The sequence below is a fragment of the Oncorhynchus nerka genome, unplaced genomic scaffold (genome assembly GCF_034236695.1).
Source record: "Oncorhynchus nerka isolate Pitt River unplaced genomic scaffold, Oner_Uvic_2.0 unplaced_scaffold_4084, whole genome shotgun sequence".
Lineage (NCBI taxonomy): Eukaryota > Metazoa > Chordata > Actinopteri > Salmoniformes > Salmonidae > Oncorhynchus > Oncorhynchus nerka.
The window spans coordinates 1-15,249 of NW_027037210.1; the positions used below are offsets into that span (position 1 = coordinate 1).

General features: G+C 40.9%; 1 protein-coding gene across 1 annotated transcript; it reads right to left on the reverse strand.

The window, feature by feature from the left end:
• Window positions 1–5,304: 5,304 nt before the first annotated feature.
• Window positions 5,305–12,693, reverse strand: LOC135566588 (lysosomal cobalamin transport escort protein LMBD1-like; the record flags this gene model as incomplete). Its single annotated transcript, XM_065014270.1, has 3 exons — window positions 12,591–12,693; window positions 10,279–10,455; window positions 5,305–5,368 (listed from the first exon to the last, which is right to left on the reverse strand). Coding segments are annotated over exons 1-3 (307 nt in total), but the record flags the coding sequence as incomplete, so codon positions are not given.
• Between the last annotated feature and the right edge of the window lie 2,556 nt (window positions 12,694–15,249).

The window sequence follows — 15,249 nt, forward strand, 5'->3', positions numbered from 1 at the left end:
AGATTCTAGTTAGATTTCGAAACATCTCATTCTCTAAGTCCCTAGTCAGATGTACCTTGACTCATTTAAAGGATTGCAAGCTCTTTGATTCACTAGCTACCAAATAAATGATTTCTTCCTCATAAAAAGAGCTGCTTTCGATTTAAAGACAAAGTGTTGACTCCTCAGTTTATTTTGAGAACTATTTGCTCCTGATACTCCTCCCCCTCTGTTTCTGGCTGCCATGACAACATCCATTTTATCAAGACAGCCATTTCAATTGTTCTCACTACAAGGGGACAGACTAGTTGAGCTGAAAAGTCTAGACACCAAATAATACACTTGTTATCATAAACACCAGTGACAGAAAGACACTTGTTATCAGAAACACCAGTGACAAAAAGACACTTGTTATCAGAAACACCAGTGACAAAAGACACTTGTTATCATAAACACCAGTGACAGAAAGACACTTGTTATCAGAAACACCAGTGACAAAAAGACACTTGTTATCAGAAACACCAGTGACAGAAAGACACTTGTTATCAGAAACACCAGTGACAAAAAGACACTTGTTATCAGAAACACCAGTGACAGAAAGACACTTGTTATCAGAAACACCAGTGACAAAAAGACACTTGTTATCATAAACACCAGTGACAGAAAGACACTTGTTATCAGAAACACCAGTGACAAAAAGACACTTGTTATCAGAAACACCAGTGACAGAAAGACACTTGTTATCATAAACACCAGTGACAGAAAGACACTTGTTATCATAAACACCTGTGACAGAAAGACACTTGTTATCAGAAACAAGAGAAACCAATGCATGTTGCTGCTAATGCGAATAAGCCTCATCAATGGCTTTGAAGAGTCACATTATTTATATATGTTTTATGTACTGTATGTTTTTTAACCAACAGCCTTGAACCTTCTTGATCGACTGCTGAAGGTTATTTCCACAGCACAAAACACACACACACACACGCTTCTGCATAGACAGGCACCTATGCATAGACAGGCACCCTTAGTCACCATCACATTGACACACAATGTCACATGCTAGGGTATGCAAGCTCTTTAAAGCCTGCTCCCCTGCTCCCTCCTCCTTTCTGGGTAAAAAAGGAATCATAGTCTCTCAACCATGACAAAACAAAACAACTGCCAGCCAGCCCAGAGGATCTGTCCAGCTTCTGTCAAACTCAACGCTGTAATTGGAGGAATGACACGTCCCCCTTTTAAAGCCGGACTCTTTATATAGATAATACACAATCACATAGTGAGTTTCTAGAGAGACAATCTCTCTTTAAGGATTTATAATCCTGCTCAACAGGGATTTTACCCCACTGTTCTGTTCTCTCTGCTTCACTTTGCTTTCTACAGTTCTTATTTAACCCATTACAGTGTCAGCCCTGTCTAAGCCGGGGCAGTGTTGGAATAAGCTATATGGAATTGTTTTAAGGAGGTTCACTTTGCTTTCTACAGTTCTTATTTAACCCATTACAGTGTCAGCCCTGTCTAAGCCGGGGCAGTGTTGGAATGAGCTATATGGAAGTGTTTTAAGGAGGTTCACTTTGCTTTCTACGGTTCTTATTTAACCCATTACAGTGTCAGCCCTGTCTAAGCCGGGGCAGTGTTGGAATGAGCTATATGGACGTGTTTTAAGGAGGTTCACTTTGCTTTCTACAGTTCTTATTTAACCCATTACAGTGTCAGCCCTGTCTAAGCCGGGGCAGTGTTGGAATGAGCTATATGGAAGTGTTTTAAGGAGGTTCACTTTGCTTTCTACAGTTCTTATTTAACCCATTACAGTGTCAGCCCTTTCTAAGCTGGGGCAGTGTTGGAATGAGCTATATGGAATTGTTTTAAGGAGGTTCACTTTGCTTTCTACAGTTCTTATTTAACCCATTACAGTGTCAGCCCTGTCTAAGCCGGGGCAGTGTTGGAATAAGCTATATGGAATTGTTTTAACAGACGTTGGACTGTTCGGAAGCTACAGACGATTTTGTAAGAAGAACGATTTCGGGATATCACCACTCTAGCTCTGTCCCCTTTCACCAAAGATGCAGAAGTGCAACATTGGCAGATGCAGTGGACTGAGACGCATCCAATGCAAAAAAACAGATATCTAAAGTTTAAACAGACTGTTTTTATGGGAATGGTATTATGCTAATTAGATTGCACAGACATCACCTCTAGGGGTTAAAGAGTGGATGATTACGCTGGCCAGTTCTGGAGGATAGAGATGTTGCTGCTATTTCCATCTTTGCTGGTTTGACCCCATGGTGTTAGCGAGGCTTGGTGTTAGCGAGGCTTGGTGTGAGAGAGGCTTGGTGTGAGAGAGGCTTGGTGTGAGAGAGGCTTGGTGTGAGAGAGGGCTTGGCTTCCCTCAAATCAAATCAAATTTGATTTTAACATTTGATTTGATTTGAGGCTTGGTGTGAGAGAGGCTTGTTGTGAGAGAGGCTTATGTGAGAGAGGCTTGGCTTCCATTCACTCTATACTGTCCTCCCTCCCTACCTCCCTCCCCTCTGTCCTCTCCTTCCCCCCTACCTCCCTCCACTCTGTCCTCCCTCCCTCCACTCTGTCCTCCCCCTCCCTCCACTCTGTCCTCCCCCTCCCTCCACTCTGCCCCCCTCCCTCCACTATGTCTTCCCCCTCCCTCCACTCTGTCCTCCCCCTCCCTCCACTATGTCCCCCCTCCCTCCACTATGTCCCCCCTCCCTCCACTCTGTCCTCCCCCTCCCTCCACTCTGTCCTCCCCCCACTCTGTCCTCCCCCCTCCCTCCACTCTGTATGCAGGGAGAGATATGATGCTTCCACGTACTGTAAGCTAAGTACCTTGAGATACAACTGACAAATCTGAGTAGAACTGCTGTACCATACACAAGACAAAATATATCCAGGCCATTTGGCCATTAAATAAATTACATTCCTGATAGGATCCAAATCTGCATTTAAGACCTCACTACTTCTGCATTATATCAGACCCTGTAAATTCAACTCTTCCTTTGAGTGCATTTTTCATTCAGATCTTTGACGGCAACACAGAAAATCATATTAGTGGCGTCTCCGACTCAGTCTAGAGGACAAAGTCAAGTAACGCATGGTGGGCAGGTGAATTGAAATGCATGCTGGGATTTACATGCACAGTGTTGTACCTTGTCTGTCAAAGAGAAATTCTGATGACATTATGCGACTGATGGAAGTAGATTCTCTGATTGGGTAGGGTCTGGGCTGAGGAAACTAACGGCTCATGATCAAATAGGCTAACAGAGTATTACTGCCTAGGTAGGCTAACTGAGATTAATATAGACTGTATTACTGCCTAGGTAGGCTAACTGAGATTAATACAGATTTTATTACTGCCTAGGTAGGCTAACTGAAATTAATACAGACTGTATTACTGCCTAGGTAGGCTAACTGAGATTAATACAGATTTTATTACTGCATAGGTAGGATAAATGAGATTAATACAGACTGTATTACGGCCTAGGTAGGCTAACTGAGATTAATACAGATTGTATTACTGCCTAGGTAGGCTAACTGAGATTAATACAGCTTGTATTACTGCCTAGGTAGGCTAACAGATTAATACAGATTGTATTACTGCCTAGGTAGGCTAACAGATTCATACAGATTGTATTACTGCCTAGGTAGGCTAACTGAGATTAATACAGACTGTATTACTGCCTAGGTAGGCTAACTGAGATTAATACAGACTGTATTACTGCATAGGTAGGCTAACTGAGATTAATACAGATTGTATTCATGTCAGTGTTATTGACCAGGCAACCAGAGACACAAATAAATCCAACCATTCATTAGTTCATTATGGAGAAGGTGGGGACCCTCTGTCCCTTACAGCTTAATGGCTAGTTTCCCAGACAGATTAATCCAACCATTCATTAGATCATTATGGAGAAGGTGGGGACCCTCTGTCCCTTACAGCTTAATGGCTAGTTTCCCAGACAGATTAATCCAACCATTCATTAGATCATTATGGAGAAGGTGGGGACCCTCTGTCCCTTACAGCTTCATGGCTAGTTTCCCAGACACAGATTAATCCAACCATTCATTAGATCATTATGGAGAAGGTGGGGACCCTCTGTCCCTTACAGCTTAATGGCTAGTTTCCCAGACACAGATTAATCCAACCATTCATTAGTTCATTATGGAGAAGGTGGGGACCCTCTGTCCCTTACAGCTTAATGGCTAGTTTCCTGGACACAGATTAATCCAACCATTCATTAGTTCATTATGGAGAAGGTGGGGACCCTCTGTCCCTTACAGCTTCTAGTTTCCCAGACACAGATTAATCCAACCATTCATTAGTTCATTATGGAGAAGGTGGGGACCCTCTGTCCCTTACAGCTTAATGGCTAGTTTCCCAGACACAGATTAATCCAACCATTCATTAGTTCATTATGGAGAAGGTGGGGACCCTCTGTCCCTTACAGCTTAATGGCTAGTTTCCCAGACACAGATTAATCCAACCATTCATTAGTTCATTATGGAGAAGGTGGGGACCTCTGTCCCTTACAGCTTAATGGCTAGTTTCCCAGACACAGATTAATCCAACCATTCATTAGTTCATTATGGAGAAGGTGGGGACCCTCTGTCCCTTACAGCTTAATGGCTAGTTTCCCAGACAGATTAATCCAACCATTCATTAGATCATTATGGAGAAGGTGGGGACCCTCTGTCCCTTACAGCTTAATGGCTAGTTTCCTGGACACAGATTAATCCAACCATTCATTAGTTCATTATGGAGAAGGTGGGGACCCTCTGTCCCTTACAGCTTAATGGCTAGTTTCCCAGACACAGATTAATCCAACCATTCATTAGTTCATTATGGAGAAGGTGGGGACCCTCTGTCCCTTACAGTTTAATGGCTAGTTTCCCAGACAGATTAATCCAACCATTCATTAGTTCATTATGGAGAAGGTGGGGACCCTCTGTCCCTTACAGCTTAATGGCTAGTTTCCCAGACACAGATTAATCCAACCATTCATTAGTTCATTATGGAGAAGGTGGGGACCCTCTGTCCCTTACAGCTTAATGGCTAGTTTCCCAGACACAGATTAATCCTAGACCTGGACAAAAACATCTATTCCTATGGAGATTCTCACTCCATACAAAATCACTCTCTACCAATCAGGAATTAGTTGATTTGTTCAAACTATTAAAGTCACAACGGGTACAAACATAAGTCAATGGTAAATATTTGACTATAAACAAAAGGTTTAGCAAACAGAAATGATTTCTGGCACTGTGCCTTGATAAATATGCTCATATGAATACAAATAGTATCCTACTCACAGTAATAAGCATACAGCACAGTGTCTTCGATTTGGCCTCGTGTCTCATTGTTTTCTGCCCACTCCTGTATTGAGAAGAAATAGGACATTGATTACAATAAAGACAGACCTTTACACAACAACATCTGAACAGATTAAAACACTAAACAGACCTTTACACAACAACATCTGAACAGATTAAAACACTAAACAGACCTTACACAACAACATCTAAACAGATTAAAACACTCAACAGACCTTCACAGCAACATCTAAACAGATTAAAACACTAAACAGACCTTCACAACAACATCTAAACAGATTAAAACACTCAACAGACCTTCACAGCAACATCTAAACAGATTAAAACACTAAACAGACCTTCACAGCAACATCTAAACAGATTAAAACAATCAACAGACCTTCACAGCAACATCTAAACAGATTAAAACACTAAACATACCTTCACAGCAACATCTAAACAGATTAAAACAATCAACAGACCTTCACAGCAACATCTGAACAGATTAAAAACACTCAACAGACCTTCACAACAACATCTGAACAGATTAAACCACTCAACAGACCTTCACAACAACATCTGAACAGATTAAAACACTAAACAGACTTTACACAACATCTAAACAGATTAAAACACTAAACAGACCTTACACAACAACATCTAAACAGATTAAAACACTAAACAGACCTTCACAACAACATCTGAACAGATTAAAACACTCAACAGACCTTCACAACAACATCTGAACAGATTAAAACACTCAACAGACCTTCACAGCAACATTGATTGCAAAGCTATTTATGAAGGAGTCACGAACTAAACATACAGCTAAACATTAGTGTATAATTCCATAATCCTAGATTCACAGAGATTTCTGAGACATAGGTAATATTAAACGATAAAGCCAGGCTAGGACAATGATGAAAACTAACACAGGGCTATTTGCCAGGGTACTACAATGATGAAACAGCCACAAGGCAATTTGCCAGGCTAGGACTATGATGAAAACGGACACAGGGCTATTTGCCAGGCTAGGATTATGGTGAAAACGGACACAGGGCTATTTGCCAGGCTAGGACTATGATGAAACGGGCACTAAGACTATTTGCCAGGCTAGGACTATGATGAAACGGGCACTAAGACTATTTGCCAGGCAAGGACTATGATGAAACGGCCGCTAAGACTATTTGCCAGGCTAGGACTGTGATGAAACCGGCACTAAGACTATTTGCCAGGCTAGGACTATGATGAAACGGCCGCTAAGACTATTTGCCAGGCTAGGACTATGATGAAACGGCCGCTAAGACTATTTGCCAGGCTAGGACTATGATGAAACGGGCCCTAAGACTATTTGCCAGGCTAGGACTATGATGAAACGGGCACTAAGACTATTTGCCAGGCTAGGACTATGATGAAACGGCCGCTAAGACTATTTGCCAGGCTAGGACTATGATGAAACGGCCGCTAAGACTATTTGCCAGGCTAGGACTATGATGAAACGGGCACTAAGACTATTTGCCAGGCTAGAACTATGATGAAACGGGTGCTAAGACTATTTGCCAGGCTAGGACTACGATGAAACGGGCGCTAAGACTATTTGCCAGGCTAGGACTACGATGAAACGGGCACTAAGACTATTTGCCAGGCTAGGACTACGATGAAACGGCCGCTAAGACTATTTGCCAGGCTAGGACTATGATGAAACGGGCACTAAGACTATTTGCCAGGCTAGGACTATGATGAAACGGGCACTAAGACTATTTGCCAGGCTAGACTACGATGAAAACGGCCGCTAAGACTATTTGCCAGGCTAGACTACGATGAAACGGCCGCCAAGACTATTTGCCAGGCTAGACTAATGAAACGGCACTAAGACTATTTGCCAGGCTAGGACTATCATGAAACGGGCACTAAGACTATTTGCCAGGCTAGGACTATGATGAAACGGCCGCTAAGACTATTTGCCAGGCTAGGACTATGATGAAACGGCACTAAGACTATTTGCCAGGCTAGGACTATGATGAAACGGCCGCTAAGACTATTTGCCAGGCTAGGACTATGATGAAACGTCGCTAAGACTATTTGCCAGGCTAGGACTATGATGAAACGGCACTAAGACTATTTGCCAGGCTAGACTATGATGAAACGGGCACTAAGACTATTTGCCAGGCTAGGACTATGATGAAACGGGCACTAACACTATTTGCCAGGCTAGGACTATGATGAAACGGGCACTAAGACTATTTGCCAGGCTAGGACTATGATGAAACAGCCACAGGGCTATTTGTGTTATGGAAAAAGAAAGAGATCTTTATTCATTGATAAGATATCATGAAAAGTCAAAAATATGATTCACATACCAGCAGTAGTGCCTATATGATGACCTATATGATCCCTGGTATAATGTTAATCATGTGTCTTCTTTATTCATCAATAATGAACCATCTCTGCTCTCTTCGTTTTACAAAAAACATATGGCTATTGCATTACCTATAGTAGGGGGTAAGGTATTTCAGCAGTAGCTGTATATTAGACTGGATGTGTTTATTTAGTCACTTACGTAGCAGATATTCTAAGATGTGACTTGACACAGGTTATGATAAAACGGTCACAGGGCTATTTTGTTGAAGCACCTTTAGCAGGCCTTTATGGTGGAGTGATGCAGAGATGGGAGAACCTTCCAAAAGGACAACTATCTCCACAGAGGAACTCTGGAGCTCTGTCAGAGTGACAATCGGGTTCTTGGTCACCTCCCTGACCAAGGCCCTTCTCCCCCGATTGCTCAATTTGGCCGGGCGGCCAGCTCTAGGAAGATTCTTGGTGGTTCCAAACTTCTTCCATTTAAGAATGATGGAGGCCACTTTGTTCTTGTGGACCTTCAATGCTGTAGACATGTTTTGGTATCCTTCCCCAGACCTATGCCTCGACATAATCCTGTCTCTGAGGTCTACGGACAATTGCTTCGACCTCATGGCTTGTTTTTTATTTTTAGACCACTGCTAGTCAGTTATTAGAGTCATTACCATTATCTCTTTAAGGTAGAGTAGACCACTGGTACTGTCAGTTATTAACATCATCTATTTAAGGTAGAGTAGACCACTGGTACTGTCAGTTATTAACATTATCTCTTTAAGGTAGAGTAGACCACTGGTACTGTCAGTTATTAACATCATCTATTTAAGGTAGAGTAGACCACTGGTACTGTCAGTTATTAACATTATCTCTTTAAGGTAGAGTAGACCACTGGTACTGTCAGTTATTAACATCATCTATTTAAGGTAGAGTAGACCACTGGTACTGTCAGTTATTAACATCATCTATTTAAGGTAGAGTAGACCACTGGTACTGTCAGTTATTAACATCATCTATTTAAGGTAGAGTAGACCACTGGTACTGTCAGTTATTACAGTCATTACCATCATCTTTAAGGTAGAGTAGAACCCTGGTAGTCAGTTATTACAGTCATTACCATCATCTTTAAGGTAGAGTAGACCACTGGTACTGTCAGTTATTAACATCATCTATTTAAGGTAGAGTAGACCACTGGTACTGTCAGTTATTAACATCATCTATTTAAGGTAGAGTAGACCACTGGTACTGTCAGTTATTAACATCATCTATTTAAGGTAGAGTAGACCACTGGTACTGTCAGTTATTAACATCATCTATTTAAGGTAGAGTAGACCACTGGTACTGTCAGTTATTAACATCATCTATTTAAGGTAGAGTAGACCACTGGTACTGTCAGTTATTAACATCATCTATTTAAGGTAGAGTAGACCACTGGTACTGTCAGTTATTAACATTATCTCTTTAAGGTAGAGTAGACCACTGGTACTGTCAGTTATTAACATCATCTATTTAAGGTAGAGTAGACCACTGGTACTGTCAGTTATTAACATCATCTTTAAGGTAGAGTAGACCACTGGTACTGTCAGTTATTAACATCATCTTTAAGGTAGAGTAGACCACTGGTACTGTCAGTTATTAACATCATCTTTAAGGTAGAGTAGACCACTGGTACTGTCAGTTATTAACATCATCTATTTAAGGTAGAGTAGACCACTGGTACTGTCAGTTATTAACATCATCTTTAAGGTAGAGTAGACCACTGGTACTGTCAGTTATTAACATCATCTTTAAGGTAGAGTAGACCACTGGTACTGTCAGTTATTAACATCATCTTTAAGGTAGAGTAGACCACTGGTACTGTCAGTTATTAACATCATCTATTTAAGGTAGAGTAGACCACTGGTACTGTCAGTTATTAACATCATCTATTTAAGGTAGAGTAGACCACTGGTACTGTCAGTTATTACAGTCATTACCATCATCTTTAAGGTAGAGTAGAACCCTGGTAGTCAGTTATTACAGTCATTACCATCATCTTTAAGGTAGAGTAGACCCCTGGTAGTCAGTTATTACAGTCATTACCATCATCTTTAAGGTAGAGTAGACCCCTGGTAGTCAGTTATTACCATCATCTTTAAGGTAGAGTAGAACCCTGGTAGTCAGTTATTACAGTCATTCCCATCATCTTTAAGGCAGAGTAGACCCCTGATCTGTTCATGCTTTTGCCGACTCCATTGTCAAGCTAAACATGTTTGGCATGACAGTTCCATTAGGAGTTGTCAGGAGAGCAGAAACAGACCGTCTACCAGGCTAGTATCGTTCACAAGCATGTCATGCTTGAATCATCAAGGATACTTGACTAGCGTAAATCATCAAATATTACCTCTTTGCAGACATATTCCTTGGTCTCTGACAATGAGTTGAAAACTAAGGACTGGTTTCCCAGACTAAAGATTATCCATCAAACATGCTGTTTAGCCCAGGAGTAGGTCTAATGGCTTGTTATGTTTCAAATGGACAACAACATGAGCTACTATTATAAGCTGCTATATCATTGAACTCAAATGGTCTTAAATGACATAGGCCTAAGTCTCAGGCCTTATGAAGCAGCTGAATACGTACCTTGTAAGTACCGTTGGGGTGCTTCATGTAAGACACTAGGAATATATCCACTGGAAGAAGTGCAGAGGTTATCAGTGCAATGGCCAATGCGCATATTGCAGTGATGGTTGAGATGACCTCACTCTCTTGGCGGCTCTGGTACTTCCTGATGTAGACCCAACAGAAGGACAGGATCACCTGTGGATGGAAAAACAATGGTTAGAGTTATCACGTAAAATATCCTAAAGTTATTGGGCCGCATCAGCTGTCAGAACATCTGAGTGTTTACAGTTCATTGTTATTGTAATGACTCTTAGCTAAGTAGGCTCATTATGATATCCCACTTCTGACACCAATGCAGCCAACAGCGAGACTCAGATGTTTTCGATTTACAATATTCACAAATTAAATCTCACCACTACAAATGAATTCCTTTGCAAAAGTGTTGTTGAAAACTTGTTTTAATTGCCACTCGCATCAACCCTATTCACGCAGGCCATTATCAAATCAAATCCATTTATAAAGCCCTTTTTACATTAGCAGATGTCACAAAGTGCTGTACAGAAACCCAGCCTAAAACCCCAAACAGCAAGCAATGCAAATGTAGAGGCACGGTGGCTAGGAAAACCTTCCTAGAAAGGCAGGAACCTAGGAAGAAACCTAGAGAGGAACCAGGCTCTAAGTTGTGGCCAGTCCTCTTCTGGCTGTGCTGGGTGGAGATTTTAAGAGTACATGGCCATTAAGGCCAGATTGCACTAATAAAGCTCTTTTTCATTTCAATGAAGACCCATCCACAGATAGATGGGATTTGATCATCCAATCCTTTTCAATGTAAAATGAAATAGGGACAGCAGAGATGGTGTTGTTGTTGTGTGATGATGGCTTGTCAACTCGCTAGAAAGAGCAGCACAGTCACAGGCTTGCATCCCAAATGGCACCCTATTCCCCATTGGGCTCTGGTCAAACGCAGTGCACTATGGGCCCTAGTCAAAAATAATGCACTACATATAGAACAGGGTGTTATTTGGGACACACAGACACATGGGGAACAGGGTGTTATTTGGGACACACAGACACATGGGGAACAGGGTGTTATTTGGGACACACAGACACATGGGGAACAGGATTTGGGACACACAGACACATGGGGAACAGGGTGTTATTTGGGACACACAGACACATGGGGAACAGGGTGTTATTTGGGACACACAGACACATAGGGAACAGGGTGTTATTTGGGACACACAGACACATGGGGAACAGGGTGTTATTTGGGACACACAGACACATGGGGAACAGGGTGTTATTTGGGACACACAGACACATGGGGAACAGGGTGTTATTTGGGACACACAGACACATGGGGAACAGGGTGTTATTTGGGACACACATGGTGCTGGAGCTCCAGAATCACAAGGTTGTATTCCAGGCACACACGGTGCCTAGTCCTAAACTGTGAGGACACTGCTAAAGCCCATTGGCTGCTCAGATCCTGAAGGAATGCCATCCAGAGACCGGATCAATTAACACTAGCCCACGCCTGCGTGTTTTGCCAGGTAATGACACAAGCTTTGCATCTAAACTAAGACCCATTGAGAGGATTGCGTTGCATAATAAATAGAGAGGGGGAGCAATTCAGAGACCAATCTGGTGTTTCAGCTTGTTAGCTAAAAGAAAGCAAAAACACATTTCTCTAAGCTATATTGGCTATTATAATCACTAGCTAGGTACAAAGCCTTCCTGATTGATATGAAAACGGAAATTACTGAAGCAGGCAGGCTCAGCAGCGCCTCTGTAAATGTAGCTGTCTGCAGTCATGTGACATTGTGTAGGGTAACTAGTTAGCTAACTAACAATTGATAATGCATGTAGTTAGTTATTCTTTACAAATAAGGCAGGAGAAGTCTACTTTAAGTTAAACTTTGACATTTAACTTAGAAGCAGGCATGATCCAATAACAACATGTTAGCAACTAGCTAACTTCATTGCAAACTACTGTAAACTAGCTAGCATTGCTTGGAAAAATTGATAGATGCGACCATGACAACCACAATGATTCACTATAACACTGTAAACAAATTAATTAGCTACAACAGTTAGCTATTGATATGGTATTAGCGAGGCTATTAGAGGCAGGTTAGTTAAACTCTAACTGAGTTAGCTACAACGTTAGCTAACTAAGCCATGACAGCTGTCAAACTAGCTAACGTTAGCTAGCTACGTAAAGCTGTAGCGAACTGAGCGTGACAAAGACAACTGTGGCCAAAGGAAAGTCCTCCACTACATACACAGAGTAATAATACGAGTTTCTGTAGCGACTTAAGTGTGCTTACCAAAAATACAAGGGCGAATATAGACCACCCGAGAGCAGACTCAGATAGCAACGACTGGTCCGCCATCTTCACTTCCTGCAACAAACACGGACCATGTGCTTCTATTGACATCACGGAAGGGGCGATGCAGTGGATACAAAGTTACCAAACAGAGAGACAGACCACATCAGACAGATAGATAGATACACTACAATGATCATGTGGTAGAGTAGACCTACTGTTGAGTTGGCCTTCTTTAAATTAGATTGTTGAATCAGTCTTTTGGATGTTTCCTCCCAAGCTCAGACAGGCAAAAAAACAACACTTATCTATTTTGCAAAGTATGAGTGCAATGAGTGTTGCAGTTTTGTGGTGCCCATCCCAAATGTCACCCTATTCCCAATAAACGCAGTACCTTTGACCAGGGCTGTAGGGCAAAAGTACAGGCTAGTGCACTGCCAATTGGGACGTAAACCATGGTAATTTAATGAGACCCTCCAGTCATTTCAGATTAGAATGTTCATGTTGTTGAAGGATATCTTGCCCTTCATGGTGTCCCTGCGTTCTGGGCTGGAACGTAGCATTCATTTGGGACTGAAAACGATCAAGGAAATGTATCTGTCAAGTTTTAGCTGAGTTACACCCATTTAAATCCTGACCTCTTAATAACTGATATTCCATTACTAAATATTAGAAACTTCTATTGGGTGTTAAATTGGTTTAGTCCAAAGCTCCAGTGTAGCTACATTTGAATTTTCACTCTGGTAATGAATGATCTGGTCATTTAGAGTCTGATAAGATAGTGAACCCAGTAGCCTGGGGCTCCCAAGTGGTGCAGCGTTCTAAGGCACTGCATCTCAGTGCTAGAGAGGTCACTACAGACACCCTGTTTCAAATCCGGGCTGTATCACAATCGGCCGTGATTGTGAGTCTCATAGGGCGGCGCACAATTGGCCCAGCGTCGTCCGGGTTGGACGGTGTAGGCCGTCATTGTAAATAAGAATGTGTTAACTGACTTGCCTATAAAGGTTAAATAAAAAAGATTTAGTTGGTGTGGAGCCCAAGCCAGTAGATCAGGTGCAAAAATAAGTGGTATTTATTTAGACTGCAAATAAGAAAAGGTGTGAAACCTGTGGGTAAAGCCATGAATTTACCGGTGCACGAGTAGAACAGGTTGTCATTTAAACATAGCGAAATATTTCTAAAGTTGCTACATGATTAACAGACTCTATCGTCTGTTGTTTTACATGGTATAATACACAATGTTTGAATTAGGACTAGGGATAACTTAGTTAATGAGATATACATGTTTGAATTAGGACTAGGGATAACATAGTTAATGAGATATACATGTTTGAATTAGGACTAGGGATAACATAGTTAATGAGATATACATGTTTGAATTAGGACTAGGGATAACATAGTTAATAATATATACATGTTTGAATTAGGACTAGGGATAACATAGTTAATGAGATATACATGTTTGTAACGTCGTTCTTCGTTTGTAGAAAGCGAGTCGGACTGAAATGCAGCGTGTTTGTTACTCATGATCTTTAATGAAGAAAACGAAACATGAAATAACTAAATACAAAAACAACAAACGGAACGTGAAACTTATTACAGCCTATCTGGTGAATACACAAAGACAGGAACAATCACTCACGAATTACAAAGTGAACTCAGGCTACCTAAATACGGTTCCCAATCCGAGACAACGAGAAGCACCTGACTCTAATTGAGAACCGCCTCAGGCAGCCAAGCCTAACTAGACACACCCCTAATCATAAGCAATCCCAAATCCTATAAAACCCCAATATGAAACACAACACACAAACCCATGTCACACCCTGGCCTGACCAACTATTAACAAAACACAAAATACAATGACCAAGGCGTGACAATGTTTGAATAATGACTAGGGATAACTTAGTTAATGAGATATACATGTTTGAATTAGGACTAGGGATAACATAGTTAATGAGATATACATGTTTGAATTAGGACTAGGGATAACATAGTTAATAATATATACATGTTTGAATTAGGACTAGGGATAACATAGTTAATGAGATATACATGTTTGAATTAGGACTAGGGATAACATAGTTAATGAGATATACATGTTTGAATTAGGACTAGGGATAACATAGTTAATAATATATACATGTTTGAATTAGGACTAGGGATAACATAGTTAATGAGATATACATGTTTGAATTAGGACTAGGGATAACATAGTTAATAATATATACATGTTTGAATTAGGACTAGGGATAACATAGTTAATGAGATATACATGTTTGAATTAGGACTAGGGATAACATAGTTAATAATATATACATGTTTGAATTAGGACTAGGGATAACATAGTTAATGAGATATACATGTTTGAATTAGGACTAGGGATAACATAGTTAATGAGATATACATGTTTGAATTAGGACTAGGGATAACTTAGTTAATGAGATATACATGTTTGAATTAGGACTAGGGATAACATAGTTAATGAGATATACATGTTTGAATTAGGACTAGGGATAACATAGTTAATGAGATATACATGTTTGAATTAGGACTAGGGATAACATAGTTAATAATATGCACATAGAATAGAATAGAATAAAAATGTATTGTCCATCCAGGATGGACATGTTTCTTTGGAATCACCTTCCATTAA